General features: G+C 37.1%; 1 protein-coding gene across 17 annotated transcripts in view; it reads left to right on the top strand.

Annotated features, from left to right (window-relative positions):
- The window catches only part of DMD (dystrophin), a 2,622,506-nt gene that overhangs the window by 1,859,315 nt on the left and 739,333 nt on the right, over positions 1-23,858 (top strand). For all 17 annotated transcript variants that reach the window (XM_021079543.1, XM_021079551.1, XM_021079550.1 and 14 more), the window contains 1 exon segment: positions 7,238-7,339. In XM_021079543.1, the coding sequence (XP_020935202.1) occupies positions 7,238-7,339 (102 nt within the window).

Raw genomic sequence — 23,858 nt, 5'->3', positions numbered from 1 at the left:
TAGCTGTGACTAGGACTTGATCCCTGGTCCAGGAACTTACATATGCCACGAATATGGCCAAAAAAAAAAACAGTATTTAGAACATAATAGGTACTCTTATATTCAGTATATATTTACTGAATTAATTAATTAATATGCTGGTGGGGTTGATAAATTTTCATTTGCCAAAGGCATTCTACTTCCTAAAGGACTTTGAAACACCATCTTTATGAATGGAGGGCTTCTAAGAGTGGCTTCTGGATATCAGTCTCATTACTTGATGATCACACCTTTGTCCACTATTTTGTTAGCCTTGAACATTCCGAGTATATGCCTTAGTAGATTGTATCTTCTTGGCTTAATAACACTTGCCATTTTAAAAATCAATACAGCATTATATTTTGTATATTTAGATAGATTATTTTTGAAATCCATAAATCTCTAAATCAGAAGAAAACCTCCCTTTGGTGGGCTGCCCTTGATTAGCTCAGAATGGAAAGAGAACCTGTCACTCTTTGTCAGTCAGCTTGGCACCCACTTGACAGCCTGCAGTTACAGTGAAGGAGATCCATGTTGCTGTAGTCCAGCAAACCTAATTGTAGATAAATAAAAGAACAGTCACCCAGCATGAGTGGAAAGAGAAAGAAACTCAACTACACACTGTTGTGTTTTTCCATCCATCAGCCTTCATTTGTCAGAATCTGCCTGACAATCTAGGCCAGAGAAATCAGGCTCTAACACAATATCGATTCCATTTCATTTTTCATTTCTTGCCACCCTTTTTAGCAGAGAGTTTATATGCAGAATGAGAGATGGTTCAGTCAATATATGTGACCAGGGCACATTTATTTTAAAGGCTGACTCTGTTTTTTCTTCTCAGAAATCCTTATATTTGTTTGTTTGTTTCACTATAACATTGTAATTGTCAGCTCTTGCTGCAATAACAAACAACTCTTAAATCCCAGTGATGTATAAAAACAAACATTTATTACTCATTTATGTGTCTGTAGATCAGTAGCAGCTTTACCCTACACTATGGGTCAAATTCAGCTTTTCTCATTCTAGGCTGTGATTCTGCTTCAACTATTTTCCCATTCCAGAACCCAGACTGAAAGAGTAGCTCCTTTATGATACATTATTCTCTTGTGGTTGAATATAGGAAATAGAGGTACTAGCAAATCCTGAATTGTCTTTAAAGATCCAGCTCAGAGTTGTCATACAGTCATGTCTACCCATGATTCATTGATAAGTGAGGTGTGTGGTCAAGCCCAAAGTCAATGGGAAAGAAAATGTATTCACCTACAGGGTAGACATGTTCACAGACCTGGTGAATAATAATTAACTAACAAATCAATCACAGCTTTCACAAATACCTTAGAATTTAATTAATTTAAAAATCTCTTTTCTTTATATTTCAACATCTCCAAAATTGAGATTATGTCCCACAAAAAGGCCTCCAAAGTTAATTTGTTAATTTCTTGGCACTTCATGAGATTATAGTGGTTCTTACAATCCATGATATCTTAGACTTGATAGAAAAATCATTGATTTTGGTGGTTGACAAAATAGTCAAATGGCAGGAAATATTCTTTATAAACAAGAAAGCTGGAGTTCCTGTCGTGGCACAACAGAAACGAATACGACTAGGAACCATGAGGTTGTGGGGTTAGATCCCTGGCCTCACTCAGTGGTTAAGGATCTGGTGTTGCTGTGAGGTGTGGTGTAGGTCACAGACATGGCTTAGATCTGGCGTTGCTGTGGCTGTGGCATAGGCCGGCAGCTATAGCTCGGATTAGACCCCCTAGCCTGGGAACCTCCATATGCCAAGGGTGCGCCCCCCCTCAACCAAAAAAAAGTAAACAAAAAAGCTAAATGAAGGAGCACTTTTGTTTGCTAATGAAACAAGCTGTCTTTATCTTGATTTTCTTTTTTTTTTTCAGTAGCAGCATACATATCTTATTCAGACTAGCTTATTTTTTTTCTTTTGTCTTTTTAGGGCTGCACCCGTGGCATATGGAGGTTCCCAGGCTAGGGGTCCAATTGGAGCTGTAGCTGCCAGCCTATGCCACAGCCATAGCAATGCGGGATTTAACCATGTCTGCCACCTACACTACAGCTCATGGTAACTCCAGATCTTTAACCCACTGAGCAAGGCCAGGGATCAAACCCACGTCCTAATGGACACTGGTTGGGTTCGTTAACCACTGAGCCAAGAAAGGAACTCCAGACCAGCTTGTTTGAATGGAAAACTGTTCATTGATAGATCTTATAGCTACATGGCTGGCTAGCTGTCTGTTTATATGCCTATACAAATATTCATATATATTCATTTTTAGAACATTGATTAGAAATCAAACTGTAATTCCTTTGTTTAAAACCCTTTTGAAAGCTTCTCCACTAAAATCCCCAAGGTGGTATAAAAGAGCATTCTTTCCCTCAGATCTCTCCTTCTACTCTTGTACCACTTTTTCCCATTCCCTGACATGTGATTTCCTTGCTACTTGTTTCCAGTCTTGGCATGCGCCACATTCCCTCTTGAATACTTTCCATCATCCATCCCATTATCAATGAGGTATCCCGTTTGGGTTCCAAGTCTTTGCTGAAGCCTTTCTTCTCTTGTTAGGCCTGTCTCTACCCTCTTTTAATCCCTTAGTACAGACCTGATCAGTGTCTTCTCTGTGCCCCATTGTACATTGCACTGTGCTAGTCATTATTCCTTTTGCAGTCTAAGTTTAATATGTGATTGATTGGATCTTCCTTCCTCATAATGTTCACAGTTCTAGCTAAGACTTTGAAATATAGTAAATATTACATAAATATTTGGTAAATGAACAAATGAATGGAAGTTGGAACACACATGAAAATAGTATTTATACCCTTTTTATGTTGTGATACATACATTTGTATGTGTGTATATAGATAGATTATAAAGTTAGCAATAAGTAAAAGAGAAATGTAAATAATTTTAAATGAGAAATGAAAACAAGGCAAAATTTGTCTCTCTTATATTATCTTTAGGGGTACCAAATCTATGGTTTAAAAAAAGTGTGCACATAATCAGTTTAATAGTGAATTAAAAATACTATAATCAATTAATAAATTCTTGGAAAATGTAAGTGTACATTAATTTGTGTATAAATTTCTACTTTCATCCATAAAGTGTTGTTTAGTCTTTTTTAATCACTTCTCTGCTAGTCAGACCAACAACACCAATGATGTCAATAATGCTGTCTAATAAGAAATAACTAAAACTGGAGGTGCTTATAGAGTTGGTCCATTTCTGAAACCTCTCAGGGCTGGAAATTTTAGAAAATACACAGCACTGTTCTCCTAGTGAGTATTAGTGAAGGTTTATTCCTATTGCCTATTTAATAAAAACTATATTCTTAAAATTATGCATGAGATTTTAGTCAATACTGTGATAAAAATAACTGTAGTTACATCATAAAGGTCTTGACTCCTGGTGTACTATATTACATTGCAGGGGATGTATTAAGAATAAGGCAGAGAAAAAAGATTAAATGGAAATTGCTATTATTAGAATTGAGATATTTTTTAGTTGAAATCCCATGAAGACTTTCTTGTCTGAGTGTTCTTTGAAGTGGAACACTTCCTACTTAAAAAAAAAAAAAAAAAACAGGCCCCTGTAATTAGGTGTGTTTCCATTTTAGGGGTGACCTCCTTCACCTTATCTTAAATCCTATAAAGATGGAAGGCCATTTGTGAGATAAAAGGTTTACTCAAACCAATTCCCTGACCTGGATATCATCAGTTTGGCAATCATAACCCACAAAGAGACACCTTCAGAGCTTTTTAAAGGCTATGGGAGAATTATTTTTCTGTGGAAAGAGACAGGATATTCTCTCATTTACACCCTGGAAGGATATTATAGAATGTATCAGAGTTAAATAAGAGGAGAAAAAATTAACATGATAGTAAGAAATATGACTGTCAGTTTTAGTATGTGCATGTGCACACACATGCACAGACACACACAAATGCATACATACACACACATGCTGTACTCAACAAAGTAAGGGATGAAATGGAGGTTTAGTGGCATACAATTATTGGTAAGAATATCAGCTCCGTCATATGTAAGCTATGTGCTCTTGGGCAATTGACCTAATCTTCGGTTTCGGCATCTATAAAATTAAATAACACTCTTTGTAGGAGTGTAAGAGAAAAAAAGTATGAGACATTCAGTATTTGACAGATATTAAAATTTTAGCAACTCTGGTTTGTTAATATTATTATAGCAATTAATATCATTATAGCAGTTTGTTGATATTTTCAGCACAGCTAATGATTTCAGCAGCTTTTTCTTCTTTGCATAGTTCATGTGGTTTAGCTGGGCTTTTTTGTTTGCTTCATTCTCAATTTTTCCACATCAAGTTTTAATTGCATGGATGGGTATCAAAAATTTTAAATTTATTGCACATACACTTTTTTTCCAAAATAAGGATGAACATCTCATAGTGTTTTTTTCACACTAAATTAAGAAAACCATACCAAGAAACATTTTAAAGGAATTTAATTGTATTTACTACAGTTGACCCGTCAAGCAATAATATTTGACCCTCAATAACTGACCTGTCTTTTAACTAATAAATTCACACTGCAGATAAATGTAGTAAGGTAAACTATAGAAATTTATCTTGAAAATGGTCTTTCTACAGTGATTTGTCAAAAGAGCATATAATTAGATATCTAGTTCTCAAAAAAAAAAATTGTGAAGGGGATGTACCCGCAGAGAATTAAGAGGTGAATGTGATTTATCTCACCCATTGCTCTATTTCTATAGGACCAAATGCACATCACATCCAGGTACTTAAATTCTCCATTATTTCACCAAAGGACAAAGAGATGGCAATAGTGTGTAGAAGGACATGCCACTAGAAAACATTTCTGTAAAGGGAAATGCCATGACTTTGTGATGCTCATTCATCAGAGGACTACATCTAAGGCTAATGCAGTGGCCTAAAGAGGGAATATTTTGTTTGCTGCAGATGCAGAACAGGAACATTTCACATGGCATGTCACCTTTTCCTCAGTCTATCTAGCAAGGGCCTCACTAGAACTTAGAGTCCTAAATAATATCCAGGCTGCCATAATGTCAGCCTTGCTGCTGTTTCTGTTCCTTTGCTGGTGAAAACTTCATGAATTAAAATTTGAGTTTTTATTTCCCAAGGGACTTCCTTGTCCTATCAAATTCAATCTTTTTAACCGTGGTTATTTGTCAGTGCCTTCCTTTTTTTTTTGTTTTTTGTTTTTTGTTTTTTGTTTTTTTTTTTTTGTTTTGACTGCTCCCAGGACATGTGGAAATTCCCAGGCCAGGGATCAAACCCCTGTCAGAGCAGCAGCCGAGTGAGTTGCTGCAGTGACAATGCTGGATCCCTAATCCACTGTGCCTCAAGGGAACTCTGCCAGTGCTTTATGAATAGTAGCGTCAGTTCTTTGTGCTTTTTGAAACTCTTTATTTGTGACCGAAGACTAGGGACAGGGAGAGAAATGTGTTAGTTAATCATTTGCTGCATACCTGAAAAGTTGATAAAATTGATTGTTTCATTTTCCAAAAATATAGAATTTATACTGGGTGCACTTATAAACAATTTTAAAGAAGGAAATACCCAATCCTCACAAATTACACTCTGATTTTGAACTTGTTATAATCTTGCACTTTTTAAAAGAAATCACTTTTACAACATTTTGTCATAGAGAGTGAATTAATAATTATAATTTTAGGGTTTTTTCTTCCATAATTATTTTCTGTAAATGTGGTGTGTGGGTGTGGGTGTGTGTTGCACACATACCCATTTAATGCACAGGGTTAGTCTTAATGTTATTTAACCAAAGTGCCTACTACCTCCCACTGCTATATATTGTAAAAGCAGAAGAAATAATCCTTCTCAAGAGCATGTGATGAGCACCCACAAATTATAAGAAACCCTACTGTGCCATAGAAGTTTATAGTAATTTAGTTTCGGAGGACACCCTGCTCAGATGAGCTGAGGGAGAACAGGTACAAACACAGTAGATAAAGGGAATGGTGGCATGAAGACACGTACACACAGCAGTGCTGGGAGGCTACAGAGCAGGAGAAGGAGGAAGAGGGATATGGGTTAATCAGGATTTGCTATCTGAGGAAGATTGTCCAGGCCCTGACTGATGCCTGACATTGATTAATCAATACTCCATCCTAGTGTTTTACAAGTGTTCTATCCAAAAAGTCTTCTGTAATATTTAACTTCATTTCCTTCAGCTTCAGTCTATGCACATTTCTTTTGTTCTCTCTTCAGGAGAGCTGGACAGCAGCTAGGAATAAAGGATTTTATATTCATATATCTAAAGAGAGTGTTTTTGTTTTGTTTTGTTTTGCGTTTTTTTTTTTTTTTTGTCACATGGTCATGATTCAGTCTTCTACAGACTAAGAAAAAACAAGCAAGTTTTTAAAGATAATTTAGTCATTCCTCCAAAGGCCTATTTAATTTGACTGCTTAATAATTAATGTCTTGATACTGTGCTTTAAGTGTTTACTCTTTAGAAAGAAAGTTAATAATTTTTGATAGTTTTTTTGTTGTTAATGGCTGCACCTGCAGTATATGAATGTTCCTGGGCCAAGATTGAATCTGAGCCAAAGCTGTGACCTACACCACAGCTGCAGCAAGCCAGATCCTTAACTCACTGTGCCAGACTGGGGATTGAACCCATGGCACTGAACCCAACAACCCGAGCTGCTGCAGTCGGATTCTTAATCCACTGCACCACAGCAGGAACTCTGAAATTTAATGATTTTGACAATGATGTGGAAAGATTTATTTGGTTTCTATTATGTAACAAATTTTGGGTCCAGAGCCCAGAAAAGAATCTTGTTAAAAAAGAAGTTTGTAGATCTCAAATGAACATTAGGATTACTGAGATTATTGAAACTAACAATAGTATTTATCCATATTAATCATATTCACAAATTATACTTCTCATCACTGCATTTTACTTTTTTTAAAAAGTAGAAAGTGTCCCTGTTTCTATGTGATAGTATTATGACATAACCTAAGATTCAGGATCATTTTTTTAAACTTTTGTGTCTTTCACAAAGACCTCCATTTGTTTCCTCTGCACTGAAAGCTACTTTGTGCCCCTATGTGCCATGTAGGAATTGATCTGCAATACATGCAGAGTCTCCAAGGGTATATTTAAATTTAGTAATTTTATTGCTAACTGTGAAGTTAATCTACACTCTATGTGCTCTTTTCCCCAGGAAACTGAAGTAGCAGTTCAAGCTAAACAGCCGGATGTGGAAGGGATTTTGTCTAAAGGGCAGCATTTGTACAAGGAAAAACCAGCCACTCAGCCAGTGAAGGTAATGAAGCAACCTCAAGCAATATCCATTACCTCATAATGGGTTATGCTTCCCCTGTTGTACATTTGCCATTGATATGGTCTATTTATAATCGATGAAATAACTTGTAAAGAAATATTGGCCATCCTGCAATAGCAGAGGCAAAGCTGTCTTTTTGATCAACATATCCTATTTATTTATTGTGATCTTAAGGCTATTAACGAGTCATTGCATTAAAGGACTCATTTCTGTCCTGGTGTGCTGCCATCAATACAAAAAGTAGTCCCACCTTCAAGGTAGATTAAATTCTTTGAGGCTTTATTGCTTTGCTTGCCAGCCTTGATGCTTTTCATATTGTTTGCCTTAATTTAAATCAAGCTACTGCATCATACTGTCTGTCTCCAACTGCTGTAAAGAATCACAATATGGTACATGACCTTTCTTTTCTCTTTTGCTCTTTCTTATGAAAGAAGAAAATCAACATTAAATTTTCAGTACTTTATTGGGTCAAGAATTTTTAGTGAAATGTCATGTAATTGCTTCTCTCTTTGGTAAAAAGCTGGTCTATGAGAAAGCTTTTTACTTCTTTCCTTTCCCCATGTATATTTTGAAGTCCAGGACACATTTATTCACATGAGGTGAGAAATGGAAAACCAGCTCAGTTTTCAAAAGAAAAAAAAAAAGCTAATCAATGGCTTCTATTTGCAAATGAGAGTCCAGTGATAAATAGACGTTAGGTATAGGTTACTTTATTTTCTGTACCTGACCAAAATTATAATGGCTTCCATTATGATGAAGGTTTCCGAGAGCCTGTAGTGGTGGCTGTTTATTGATCAGTCCTGGTTGCTCTAGCTAATGTTGCAGGCTGAGATTTAGTGAGTCTCACCTTCCTGTTTAAAACTGTTCTAAAACAGTGCAGGTCAATAACCTCATTATACTGAACTAGTTTGTCCTTGCAAATAACATTACCATGACTTACACTCTTTCTCTAAGGTCGCCACTTATGCTTGGCCCAAGCCTCATTTCTAGAAAATTGTTTGTTTTCCTTATATTTTACAAAGTAATTTTTCCTAGGTAAATTTAAATTTTAGCCTAAATGCAATGTATGAACACCAGATGCTGAAAGGCACAGATTTCCCCTGTAGATATTTATGCAGTATACATTGTCCCCACTCCTAACATCCCCCCAAATAATTTGCATCTAGTCCAAGCCTGATACAGTAATTTTCACAAAGTAACAATGTGTACAGTATTTAGATCAGAGAGTTAGAAAAGGTCCTGAAAGTCACACATTTCAGGGTTTCTGTTGATGCTCTAAAGAAAGCCCATCTCCAGGCAGACACCTTTCTTGATTAATAGAATGAATTTCATAGCAAGCAATGAGATGGACAAATGGACCATGTTGTGGGTTTGTTCTACCTACTCTTGTTTGATCCTCAAAGACTTTATGCAGGGTTTGGCATAATTGTTACAGTTTACACATACGCATTTAAATGGGCTTCTACTTTCCTGCCTTTATAAAAAAAAAAAAAAGGTATGAAAAGATCCAATATCTAAATTCTCATACTGAGTGAAGTAAGTCAGAAAGAGAAAGACAAATACCATATGATATCACTTATATCTGGAATCTAATATATGGCACAAAGGAACCTTTCCACAGAAAAGAAAATTGTGAACTTGGAGAATAGACTTGTGGTTGCCAAGGGGGAGAGGGAGGGATTGGGATGTATTGGGACCTTGGGGTTAATAGATGCAAACTATTGCTTTTGGAATGGATTAGCAATGAGATCCTGCTGTGTGGCACTGAGAACTATGTCTGATTCTCATATGATGGAGCATGATAATGGGAGAAAAAAGTATACAAGTATGTGTAACTGGGTCACTATGCTGTACAGTAGAAAAAAAATTGTATTGGGGAAATAACAATAAAAAAATTAAAGTAAGTAAATAAATGGACAATTAGTATGTCTACCACTTATAGTTATTCTCATTAAGGACACATCAGAGAATGATTCTGTTTCTTAGAAAATCGACTGGCCATTGGCACCTCCATACTCTGCATCAGACAGGCAGTCTGTTTACCTCCTATGCTCACCTCCCAAGCTGAGTCCTGTTTGGGAGCTGAGCTGATCCATGTTCAGTTTGTTTCCCTTTTTCTTTACTCTATCAGCTTTCCTAAGATGTCTTTAATTGTCAAAGTTAAACTTGTATTTATTTATTTATTTTTTGTCATCCCTGACTAAGCAACTTCTTCCTTATCTTCTTTGAGGACTTCCTGTTAAAGATCAAATAAAATTATGAGACAGTTTTGCTAATGACATGAATGTAGCACTTGATCGCTGCAAAATTACTAGAAAAATCTTAGAATCATATCATTGAAGAAATAAGCATCTTTTTTTTGTTGTTTTATATCTCTTCTCTCTCTCCCCTTCATGCACGCTCCTGTGTGCACACAGGCACATACACGTACATACTTTTTCCCAGGCTAGGGGTTCAATTGGAGCTGTAGCTGCCGGCCTACACCAGAGCCACAGCAACGCGGAAGCCAAGCCGCATCTGCGACCTACACCACAGTTCATGACAACACTGGATCTTTAACCCACTGAGAGAGGCCAGGGATCGAACCTACATCCTCATGGATTCTAGTCAGGTTTGTTAACCGCTGAGCCATAACGGGAACTCTGACAATTTCTTCTATTTATACGTATACTTTAACTTGAAACACTGTACTTTCTGTTACACATTTTTAAATATGTGCATATTCTGGGGAGGAGCCTCTTGAGTCTCCAAGGGCCCTGCTACCCGCCCAAGCCCCCAGGGAATGCTGAGACCTAGTGGACCAGCTGCATAGGACTGCCAGCTCCAGGCAGGACCCCCTGCAGCCCAGAAAAGCTGCAACAAGCCTGGCCGAATCGGGAAAAGATCTCAGACGGTCTTTCTGAATCGGGCTGCCCTGGGGAGGAGCCTCTTGAGTCTTCAAGGGCCCTGCTACCCGCCCAAGACCCCAGGGGGTGCTGAGAACCAAGTGAAATCTGCTACCATCGTGGGGTGGACCTCCCAGTCTTGTCTGCCCTCAGGAAGTCCTCCTTTGCTTCAAAGAAACACTGTTAGTCCCATCAACACTCCAGAAAAGCCACACTGCCTCAAAAAAGATTGACCAACAACGCCAGCCCTCAGGAAATATTCCACGGCAGTGACAAGGCAAACACTACCCGATAACGGAGAGTACAACTCCCTCAGGAGAAAGAAGACAACAAGCAAGATGAAGAAGCTGAGAAACCACCCCCAGTCAAACCAACAGGAGAACTCACCTAAAACAGTCAACAATGAAACAGATCTCTGCAGTCAGACAGACCTGGAATTCAAAAGAGAAATACTGAAAATACTGAAGGAATTAAGAGAAGATATGAACAGTAATGCAGATACCCTCAGAAAGGAGCTAGAAAATATAAGGAGGAGCCAAGAAAAACTAGAACATTCATTTGCAGAGATGCAAACTGAACTAGGGGCAGTAAAAACCAGAATGAATAATGCAGAAGAACGAATCAGTGATATGGAAGATAGAATAATGGAAATCACTCAATCTGGTCAACAGACAGAAAACCGAATCAAAAAACTGGAAAGCAATATAAGAGACCTATGGGATAATATAAAGCGGGCCAATCTACGCATAATAGGAATTCCAGAAGGAGTAGAAAAAGATAAGGGAATGGAAAATATATTTGAAGAAATTATCGCTGGAAACTTCTCAAATCTAAAGGATACTGGATTCAAGATACAAGAAGCACAGAGGGCCCCAAACAAACTGAACCCAAACAGACCCACACCAAGACACATCATAATAAAAATGGCAAAAGTTAGTGATAAAGAGAGGATCCTAAAGGCAGCAAGAGAAAAACAGAATGTTACCTACAAGGGAACCCCCATAAGAATATCAGCTGATTTCTCTACAGAAACACTACAGGCCAGGAGGGAATGGCAAGAGATATTTAAAGTGCTAAAAGGAAAAAATATGCAACCTAGAATACTCTGTCCAGCAAGAATATCATTTAAAATAGAAGGGGAAATAAAAATTTTTCCCAACAAACAAAAACTTAAAGAATACAGCAACACAAAACCCAGGTTAAAGGAAATATTGAAAGGGCTTCTCTAAACCAAAAAGAAAGGAAGGAAAGGGAAGAAAAAAGAAAAGAAAAAAAAAAGAAGAAGAAGAAGAGGAAGAACTAGGACTGAGGAAACCGCAATCAGAGAGCAGTCACTCAAATAAGCCAGCATACAGATTTAATCATGAACATGCTTCAAACAAAATAAAATTAAAAAGAAAAAAATAAAAGAGTCATCAAAACCATAAAATGTGGGCAAGGGATGTTAGGAGGTAAATAACCCTTTTTGTTTGTATGTATGACTCTCTTCTTAATTTTAATATAATAATGAAGTGTTTGAACTTACAGGACCATCAGGCTAAAACACACAATTATGGGAAGGGGTTAGCATACTTAGAAAACAGGGCAACCACAAGCCAAAACCAAATATTGCATTTGCAAAAAATGAAAAAAAAAATACACTCAAGCAGATAATAACAGGAGACCATCCAACCAAAAAAAAAAAAAAAAAAAAAAAGAAAGGAAAAATGGAGAACCATAGAATCAACTGGAACACGAGGATCAAATGGCAATAAATAATCATCTATCAATTATCACCTTAAATGTCAATGGACTGAATGCCCCAATCAAAAGACACAGAGTGGCTGAGTGGATAAAAAGGCAAAAACCTTCAATATGCTGCCTACAAGAAACTCACCTTAGGACAAAAGATACATATAGATTGAAAGTGAAAGGGTGGGGAAAAGTATTTCATGCCAACAGACATGACAGAAAAGCAGGAGTCGCAACGCTCATATCAGACAAAATAGACTTTAAAACAAAAGACATAAAGAAAGACAAAGAAGGACACTATTTAATGATTAAGGGATCCATCCAAGGAGAGGATGTTACTATCATCAACATATATGCCCCAAACATAGGAGCACCCAGATACATACAACAAATATTAACAGACATAAAGGGAGATATTGATGAGAATACAATCATAGTAGGAGACCTAAATACCCCCCTCACATCAATGGACAGATCCTCTAGACAGAAAACCAATAAAGCGACAGAGATCCTAAAGGAAACAATAGAAAAGTTAGACTTCATTGATATCTTCAGGACACTACATCCAAAAAAAGCAGAATACACATTCTTCTCAAATGCTCATGGAACATTCTCAAGAATCGACCACATATTGGGACATAAAGCGAATCTCAATAAATTTAGGAGCATAGAAATTATCTCAAGTATCTTCTCTGACCACAATGCCATGAAATTAGAAATCAACCACGGGAAAAGCAAAGAGAAAAAACCTACTCCATGGAGACTAAACAACATGCTACTAAAAAACCAATGGGTCAATGAGGAAATCAAGAAGGAAATTAAAAACTACCTTGAAACAAATGATAATGAAGACACAACCTCTCAAAATCTATGGGATGCTGCGAAAACAGTGCTCAGAGGGAAATTTATAGCAATACAGGCCTTTCTCAAAAAAGAAGAAAGATCCCAAATTGACAACTTAAGCCTCCACCTAAATGAATTAGAAAAAGAAGAACAAAAAAGACCTAAAGTCAGCAGAAGGAAGGAAATTATAAAGATCAAAGAAGAAATCAATAAAATAGAGACTCAAAAAACAATAGAGAAAATTAATAAAACCAAGAGCTGGTTCTTTGAAAAGGTGAACAAAATTGACAAACCCCTGGCCAGACTCACTAAAAAGAGGAGAGAAAGAACCCAAATCACCAAAATTATAAATGAAAAAGGAGAAATCACAACGGATACAGCAGAAATACAAAAAACCATAAGAGAATACTATGAACAACTATATGGCAACAAGTTTGACAATCTGGAAGAAATGGACAATTTTCTAGAATCTTACAGCCTGCCAAAACTGAATCAAGCAGAAACAGACCAACTGAACAGACCGATCACTAGAAATGAAATTGAAGAGGTCATAAAATCACTCCCTACAAATAAAAGCCCAGGACCAGATGGCTTCACAGGTGAATTTTATCAAACAGATAAAGAGGAATTGGTGCCCATCCTCCTTAAACTCTTTCAAAAGGTTGAAGAAGAAGGAATACTCCCAAAGACATTCTATGAGGCCACCATCACCCTCATTCCAAAACCAGGCAGAGATACCACCAAAAAAGAAAACTATCGGCCAATATCATTGATGAATATAGATGCAAAAATTCTCAACAAAATCTTAGCCAACCGAATCCAACAACATATCAAAAAAATTATACACCATGACCAGGTTGGGTTCATCCCAGGTTCACAAGGATGGTTCAACATACACAAATCAATCAGCATCATACACCACATTAACAAAAAAAAAGTCAAAAATCATATGATCATCTCAAAAGACGCAGAAAAAGCATTTGACAAAGTCCAACATCCATTCATGATCAAGACCCTCGCCAAAGTGGGTATAGAGGGAACATTCCTGAATATAATCAAAGCCATTTATGATAAACCCACAGCAAATATAATCCTCAATGGGGAAAAACTGAAAGCCTTCTCACTCAAATCTGGAACAAGACAGGGATGCCCACTCTCACCACTGCTCTTCAACATCGTTTTGGAAGTCTTAGCCACAGCAATTAGACAAACAAAAGAAATAAAAGGCATCCATATAGGAAGAGAAGAGATCAAACTGTCACTGTATGCAGATGACATGATACTATACATAGAAAACCCTAAGGACTCAACCCCAAAACTCCTTGAACTGATTAATAAATTCAGCAAAGTGGCAGGATATAAGATTAACATTCAGAAGTCAGTTGCATTTCTGTATACCAGCAATGAAACATTAGAAAAGGAATACAAAAATACGATACCTTTTAAAATTGTACCTCACAAAATCAAATACCTCAGAATACACCTGACCAAAGAGGTAAAGGACATATGCCAAGAACTATAAAACCTTAATCAAAGAAATCAAAGAAGATGTAAAGAAATGGAAAGATATTCCATGTTCCTGGATTGGAAAAATCAATATTGTAAAAATGGCCATCCTGCCCAAAGCAATCTACAGATTCAATGCAATCCCTATCAAATTACCCAGGACATTTTTCACAGAACTAGAACAAACAATCCAAACATTATATGGAACCACAAAAGACCCAGAATCGCCAAAGCAATCCTGAGAAACAAAAACCAAGCAGGAGGCATAACCCTCCCAGACTTCAAGAAATACTACAAAGCCACAGTCATCAAAACAGTGTGGTACTGGTATCAAAACAGACAGACAGACCAATGGAACAGAAGAGAGAATCCGGAAATTAATCCTGACACCTATGGTCAATTAATCTTTGACAAGGGAGGCAAGAACATCAAATGGGAAAAGGAAAGTCTATTCAGCAAGCATTGCTGGGAAACCTGGGTAGCTGCATGCAAAGCAATGAAACTAGAACACACCCTCACACCATGCACAAAAATAAACTCCAAATGGCTGAAAGACTTAAATATACGACAGGACACCATCAAACTCCTAGAAGAAAACATAGGCAAAACACTCTCTGACATCAACCTCATGAATATTTTCTCAGGTCAGTCTCCCAAAGCAATAGAAATTAGAGCAAAAATAAACCCATGGGACCTAACCAAACTGAAAACCTTTTGCACAGCAAAGGAAACCCAAAAGAAAACAAAAAGACAACTTACAGAATGGGAGAAAATAGTTTCAAATGATGCAACGGACAAGGGCTTAATCTCTAGAATATATAAGCAACTTATACAACTCAACAGCAAAAAAACCAATCAATCAATGGAAAAATGGGCAAAAGACCTGAATAGACATTTCTCCAAAGAAGATACACAGATGGCCAGCAAACACATGAAAAAATGCTCAACATCGCTGATTATAAGAGAAATGCAAATCAAACTACCATGAGATACCACCTCACACCAGTCAGAATGGCCATCATTAATAAATCCACAAATAACAAGTGCTGGAGGGGCTGTGGAGAAAAGGGAACCCTCCTGCACTGCTGGTGGGAATGTAAACTGGTACAGCCACTATGGAGAACACTTTGGAGATACCTTAGAAATCTACACATAGAACTTCCATATGACCCTGCAATCCCACTCTTGGGCATCTATCCGGACAAAGCTCTACTTAAAAGAGACACATGCACCCGCATGTTCATTGCAGCACTATTCACAATAGCCAGGACATGGAAACAATCCAAATGTCCATCGACAGATGATTGGATTCGGAAGAAGTGGAATATATACACAATGGAATACTACTCAGCCATAAAAAAATTAAAAAAAAGGATGACATCATGCCATTTGCAGCAACATGGATGGAACTAGAGAATCTCATACTGAGTGAAATGAGCCAGACAGACAAAGACAAATACCATATGATATCACCTATAACTGGAATCTAATATCCAGCACAAATGAACATCTCCTCAGAAAAGAAAATCGTGCACTTGGAGAAAAGACTTGTGGCTGCCTGATGGGAAGGGGAGGGAGTGGGAGGGATCGGGAGCTTGGGCTTATCAGACACAACTTAGAATAGATTTACAAGGAGATCCCGCTGAATAGCATTGAGAACTATGTCTAGATACTCATGTTGCAACAGAAGAAATGGTGGGGGAAAAACTGTAATTGCAATGTATACATGTAAGGATAACCTGACCTCCTTGCTGTACAGTGGGAAAATAAAATAAAATAAATAAATAAATAAATAAATATGTGCATATATTTTGAAATACTTATATCACTTTCCATTATTAGAACTGAGCATTAATGGAATTTAAAATGTCTTGGTTACTTTATGAAGCAATAAGATCACACCAGTTGGTTTGCTTTGCTAACTTTCTAGATTATTAAAAAAACTTGTTAACATGAATCTAATAATATATTTTATTGCTCATCTTGAGTTTTTTTAATATAAGAGAAAAAAATAAGGTGGTAGAAGCTTTCTATATTTTTCCAAATGGTTCCACCCCAACCTTTAAAACAAAAACAGTTGCTATAGACAAATGGTCAAGAGGGCAATTATAATCTTCCAGGCATCATTTCCTCAGATATAAGCTCCATGATGACAACATCATTAGTCATTTTCAATTATAGTCAGTCACAACCAGGGATGTTTCATTTTCCCAGTTGTTTTGTTGTTAATTAACAAGATTAAGCTCTTTTTTTCTCCTGAGTTTGTTCTACTGCCAACATCAACATCTTAACATTTCCAAGAACTTCCTTGGGTATATATATATATTTTTTTGCCTGATAAAATATATTACTAACAGCAGAAATGCATTTGAAGATTTATATACAGAATAGCAGGTCAAGTGGTGTCTTATTGGTCAAAACATTGCTCAATTAAATACTACAATTATAACAATATTTGGGTTTTACAAATCATGTATCAGACATGATCTCATTTATCTGGTGCAACTATTTTTAGTAAAATCAGAAATCAATAGTGAGATAACAGATGTAAGTTTGTCCCCCACAAATAATAGGTCCCTTTTTTTTTTTTTTTTGCTTTTCAGGACCACAACCATGGCATATGGAAGTTCCTAGGCTAGGAGTCCAGCTGGAGCTATAGCTGCTGGTCTACACCACAGACACAGCAACAAGGGATCCGAGCCGTCTCTGCAACCTACACCAAAGGTCACGGCAATGCCAGACCCTTAACCTGCTGAGCAAGGCCAGGGATCAAACCCGCAACCTAGTTGGATTTGTTTCCACTGTGCCACAACGGGAACTCCTAAAAGGTCCATTTTGACTCATTTGATAAACATGATTTCCATGTCTATGATAATAGAAAAAGGTTGGAGAAGAATTATTGAAAAATAGTAACATTATTAGAGATCTGTTATACTTTATTAATACATGAGTAACAGAATTTCATTTTTTTGAAGATGCAAGTTAGCTTTATACCTGAAGAAATAGTCTTGTTCATGAGAGGTTGAATAAGTGCTAATCAATTATGCTTAAATATAAAGAGAGCCGCACTTTCCCATTGAAAAGACAAAAATTACAATAAATTTTTGAGCAAGTGATAGAATCATTTAGGAATGTCAAATGCCTAATTATATTTAATTTCATAATTGATTATCACTTCCATATTTCAAATCTCACATTTTATAAAATAACACACTAATTAGAAATATTGCTTTCGTCACATTTATGATTTATGAAATGAGTTCATTCACACTCTTCATATGTATATTCCAGAATTTTAGAGCTTACTTCCTTCTAAGTTATTTGCAATATGGTACTGTTTGAATTCCTGTATGGTGCTGTAAAATTCTCTGTCCAAAGACAACTAGGAACATACCTATAATCAAAAATTTAGGGTTGTTTAGCTTACTGCAGAAAGGAAGAAGGCCCTCCAGAGAGAATGTGGGGCATCTCAGTGAGAAGGTGTTGAAAAGAGCTGGTTGGATGATTCTCAAGAGGAATTAGGGAGGTGGAAGCCATTTTGGATTAGATGCTTTCAAGAAATGGAGACACTGTGATGACTGGGTATCAACAATTTTTATCTAGCAGGTGAAAAGCTTAAAGAAGGGCAGAGGTATCACTGTTAAAGAGGTAGCAGTGCCTCGTATTAGTCATTTTTGTGGTGGTAGAGTGGCCTTGTCTCTGTCTCATTCCAAACATGGCCCTGAGATGTCCTTGTCTCTCTTGAGTTTATTTTCTGAGACTTTTTTATGTTCACTTGAGATCATCGCACCTAGCTAGCTGTCAGTTACTAGAAGGGCCATTTTTCACTTCTTCAATATTATCATTGGAATATTTAACCCTAACTTCAGTGCCCATTCCTAAAATATTAGAAGAGAGAATATTTTCATTTTTCTTTGATGTGAATTATTTATCACCCCATCAGAGTAATGTATTGTTTTGCTTTTTAAAACTATCTTTAAAAGACTTGTTTAGAATGCCCTTCACCACTTGTAAGCGTGAGATTATACCCTAGGAATAATTACTCATGATTTATCAACTTTCTTCACTTCCTTTTTTTATTTAACCAAATTCTTGCTGATGACTTCTGTATGCATTCCAAATTTATATTTCTTGAGGTTATTTCATGCTACTGTACAACTTTGTTGTTCAAAATAAAGCAATTGAAACAAAAGACATTATAAGCTAATAAGTGCTGACTCTCCTTTCTGAGGAGATATTTGGAGGGAAAAGTCTCAATTTAGGCTTACCCAGTAGCTTAGGCTGGATCTGGACAAGTGTTTCAGAGGTTTGAATTTCACCCCTGGTCCTTGGTTATATTAATTGTATTTATAGAGACAGACATAGAAACATGGATGTTTCAAGTACAGTATTCACAAGCATGTCTGTGTATATACAGCCATAGAAGGATTCATTTATTTATGTAGCAGATATTAATTTCATGCCAAACATTGACATGAGAAAAATATAAAACCTAAAAATTTTGAAAACCTCAAACTCAAATAGCTTAGAACCGTATTCAATTTTAAACATAAAAGGGAAAGCTAAAATCAGAAATAATTTTCTTGTAATTAATTTTTCTTCATAAAGAAGAAATTTCACATTGTTTGATATGTGTCTTAACATTTAATGAGTAACTCCAAGTAGATTATATACAATGGAAAATAATGCTCAGCTGCAAATGCCCCCATCATGAAAGTAGTTTAGCCCTTAAAAAAATGATCTCAGAGTTTCTCCTTTTTGGTAAAACATGAATCCACTATGATTGTTGAGTTTTGAGCTCTTGTGAGGAAAGCTTGGGATGTGCAAATTGTTGAGCATATTAAAAGTTTGAAAACTCTAGAAATCTAATCAAGAAAAGGACTTGATAATTTGATATTATCTCACTGACTTTAAAGATATTGGAATTTAGACATACATTTGATTCCCTTGAATTTGGTTAAAGATTAACATGGTAAAAGGTAATTAATCATTACCTTTTACAAACTTGTATTGAGCATGGTTTGCAGTTTATTATATGAAAAATGCTGCATTAGTTGCTGAAGCCAAACATTTTTTTGCTACCTGAAGGAACTTTACAACCTAATGGAAAAGCTGAGAGAGATCTATTGAAAATATCCAACATCAGAGAACCAAAAAGCAAAATGAAACCAAACAAAAAAGGACCTCCATAGTGTATATAAATAATCTATTTCAACTCTAAATTATACTGGGTACTTTAAGAAGTTGCAAGAGTGTTTTTGAGACCAGCTGAATCAAAATCTATAGCCATTTTTTGTAACGTTTGCTAATAATTATGAAAGATTGGGGAGCATACACCTCTGAGGTTATTTATTGCCTTTTTGACACTTTGCAGTATCCTCAGATGTTTGTGGTACCTTGGGGGCATTGCTTAATTTTTAAAATCTCTACATCTGGGAGTTCCCATCGTGGCTCAGTGGTTAACGAATCCAACTAGGAACCATGAGGTTGTGTGTTCGATCCCTGGCCTTTCTCAGTGAGTTAAGGGTCTGGCCTGGCTGTGCACTGTGGTGTATGTCACAGACTCGGCTTGGATCCTGCGTTGCTGTGACTCTGGCATAGGCCAGTGGCTACAGCTCCGATTCAATCCCTAGCCTGGGAACCTCCATATACCATGGGAGCGGCCCCAAAAATGGCAAAAAGACAAAAAACAAACGAACAAAAAACTCTACATCTGAAATCATATGAATACCTCACTTACTCATCTGGAAATAACTGTGGACAAGATAATATTCTAGTAAATGAATAGACCATTCAGAGTTTATGTATTAATAAAAAGGGATTGAATATATAAACATGTTATTTTCTAAATAACCAAAACTAAGTTTTTCAACGTTGCAGTATTTTCATTTTAACTCTTTCAATGAAAACTTTTATTGAGTGTCTTCTCTTTTGCTTCATTAAGCAGTGCATAATAACTAACCAACAATTTTATAGTACTTTACAGTTCACAGAGTTATTTTCATATAAAATATCTCATTTGCTTTCTCCAACAAAGCTATGAGTTAGGTATATAGTGTTATATCTACGCTTCAAGGATGATGAATCTGAGTGACCTACCTGATTTTCCACACAACCAGTCGTTATAAGTTAGGACTAAAATCCAGGACTTCTGATTCTAAAACACACTGTAATTTAAACTATTCTTAATTTTCAGGGTCATCATTATAAGCATCATTTATTATTGTTTCATTATACAGTTAGGCACATGGAATATGAAGCTTAGTACCAATCACAGTTTCTTCAGTCTAGACCCAGATGAAGTAGTTAATTTGCTTTTAGAAGCCAGGTTGTAAGATAAATACTTTAAATATTAGAGTCTAACTCAATGTGGTGAGATTCGTACATCATGAGAAGAAAGCGAAACCTAAGCCAACTGTAGAAACAGCACATTCCCATCTTTCCTCACCCACTCACTATGGGGCCATATGCTTATTGAGTGGAGGACTCAGCAGATTTCAGCTGTATGTAAATTCGTCTCTCTCCCTCTTTCTCTCTGCAAATACAGGTGACTTTCTGTAGGTTAAATGATGTCTGAGGAGACTTCACCATCTCCTGCACTGTTATCCTTTCAATAAATGACCAAGATCACTATATTTTGTAGTTATCTGCAATTACATTTATTGTCTCTTCCCTATTATCTGTTGCTACTTTTTATTATCAACATGGTTACCTCTGAATCCTCTTGATATTATGTATTAATAATATTAAGAATACTAGAAATTTACAGGGGAATAAGGAGACCCAATATACATTCATTCACTAGCCTTTGGTAATGTTTAATTCTTGGTGTTTACCTCTGATATCAGAATGGAAAAATATCTTCAGCATGTCATTCCTTTCAATGGTAGTTTTCCTCACTGATCAGAGGCATTTTTTGTTTGCTTTTTGATTCAAGGCTTATGTTTTAATAAATGAGAAGAGTTATATTTATTGATGTGATAGTAAATGTTTAACAGCATGTGCTCTAGGAAAAGAAATTAAAAGCCTTGATTTGAAATGATGTCAGACACAATGGAATAAATAAACTCAAGAGCATAGATGATAACTAAAATAGGAAGTGATGAATTTTTTGTTTTCATTCTAGTATATATACCCTTGGCAGCTTTCTTCAAACAGGATTCCTCAAGAGAATTGTCATATAGAAAGTGATTTCAGGGCCTATTTTCTTATTTTTGTCAAGCATGGTACATATATAGTTCACTGTAGATGCTTAGGCAACTCGTTACTTATTATGGACACCTTAGGCTTTAGTCCTGGACAATCAGCATCAGCATCAATTGGATAATTGTTAGAAATGTAAATTCTTGGATCCTACCCAAGACCTATTGAATCTAGAGCTCCAGGGCTAAGACCCAGAAATCAGGCTTTATCAAGGCCTGCAGGTGTTTTTGAAGGTCCCAAAGGATGACACCACTGCTCTAGAGTATTAGGATAAATTCTCCACCTAATATATTGAGAAAGTCTGCCCTATGACCTTTGAGTCCTTTGCTTCCAGCTAGTGGATAGGGAAAGAATGAGTAGAGAAACCTCACTCAAATTTTTAAAAAGTGTCACCCCAGAACTGACAGATATTACCCCTGCTCACATTCTACCAGCAATAAGTAATCATATTGTTACCCAGTGGTGTACTAGAGGCAGCTTGTATCTACTCATGAGAGTCTGTTATCAATTTTCAGGCTTTTTGTGAGCCGCTTGATATCCTCTTGGTAACTTACTTAAAGTTGGCTATAGTGGGAATATTTATACCACAGAAATTAGCAAATACTAGAATCAGGTTTTTTCTTTACTTCCCCCTAGAGAGCTAACTGTTAACATATACCAGCACATTACTGACCATAAACAGGCCTCCTGACTCTACTGGGAGCTCTGCAGCTAAAATGACCCTCAAAATCAGCCTGCTTTGAACCAAATGGTCTGAGCCTTTGTACTCTCACCTTAATCAGTCCTTGAATGAGGGAAGGGCATGCCCTTGGTCAAGGCAGATTTCCTTCCACAGCTGAGATAGTCCCTGAAGGTGTTACCTGAAACCTGGTTTCACCTCTTGGTGGGTGTCAAGTCAATAGACACAAATAAGCCAAAGATTGGGAGAAGGAAGGATTTATTACTTGTAGCAAGTAAGGAGAGTACCGGGGGATCATGCCCAAAGCAGAATCTCTCTGGAACAGCGAAACTGGGGAAGTTTTGAGCTAAGGGTACATAAATATTCATTAAGGGGCTGAGTTATATATGCATATTCATGAGGGGGCTTCACAGAGGAGAATTCAGCATAGGACTGGGACACAGGTCTACAGAGTAGTCCAAGCTTTAGTTGATTGAAGTCAGGAGGGTCAACATCCTCATTTCACTCTCCACCTGAATGGGGGCCTTAGTTCCTGCAGTACTCAAAGATATATTATTACATATATCCCCTGATGAACCAGAACCCTACCCCAAGACTATACCATTGTTTCCTGATTGTTCCTCGCTAGTTTCTTCATTCTCTCCCATAAGATTGTTAATTACTGAGACCTACTCAAGGGCAAGCATTGTGGTCAGGCTTAGATTACAAAATGGCTTAGGCCAAAATGTCTTCTATATCAAGAAAGCCATTCCTAGTTCTCTTTCTCTGATGACCCCCCCAACCTATCTGCTTATCAAGGGACTAACGACTGAAGGATGTCTGACATCTTCTTCACCACCTGGGACAAGAATTCTTGCTTGAAGTGGCCTCTGAGAAGCTTATCGCCCTGCGTCCCTTCCCTATGTCCCATAGCCCCTCCATCCAGGAGTTTCTTTCTTTCTTTTTTTTTTTTTTTTTGTCTTTTGTCCTTTTTTAGGGCTGCACCCATGGCATATGGAGGTTCCCAGGCTAGGGGTCCAATCGGAGCTGTTGCCACGGGCCTACGCCAGAGCCACAGCAATGCCAGATCCAAGCCACATCTGCAACCTACACCATAGCTCACGGCAACGCCAGATCCTTAACCCACTGAGCAAGGCCCGGGATTGAACCCACAACCTCATGGTTCCTAGTCAGATTCATTTCCACTGCGCCATGATGGGAAATCCCATCCAGGAGTTTCTAATATGATAGATCTAGAGTAAGCCAGGGCAGTAAGATATTTTTAATGTTCTCTCAAAAATTCTTGTATCCAGCCACACTAGATACTATTTAAAAGCGTCAAGCCAGGAGTTCCCATTGTGGATCAGTGTTAGTGAACCCTACTAGCATCCATGAGGACATGGGTTCAATCCCTGGCCTCACTCAGCAGGTTGAGGATCCGGTGTTGTTGTGAGCTGTGGTGTAGGTCACAGATATGGCTCATATCCCACATTGCTGTGGCTGTGGCATAGGTGGGAGGCTACACTTCAATTGCACCCCTATCCTGGGAACCTCCATATGCCATGGGTGTGGCCCTAAAAAGACAAAAAGACAAAAAAAAAATAAGCCATACAGATAAAATTTAAGGGGGAAAAGTAAAAAGCATATCCATGTGTAAGACAGCTAGGTGACAAAT

This window comes from Sus scrofa, chromosome X (genome assembly GCF_000003025.6).
Source record: "Sus scrofa isolate TJ Tabasco breed Duroc chromosome X, Sscrofa11.1, whole genome shotgun sequence".
NCBI classification, from domain to species: domain Eukaryota; kingdom Metazoa; phylum Chordata; class Mammalia; order Artiodactyla; family Suidae; genus Sus; species Sus scrofa.
This window is presented reverse-complemented; position numbering and strand designations above follow the sequence as displayed.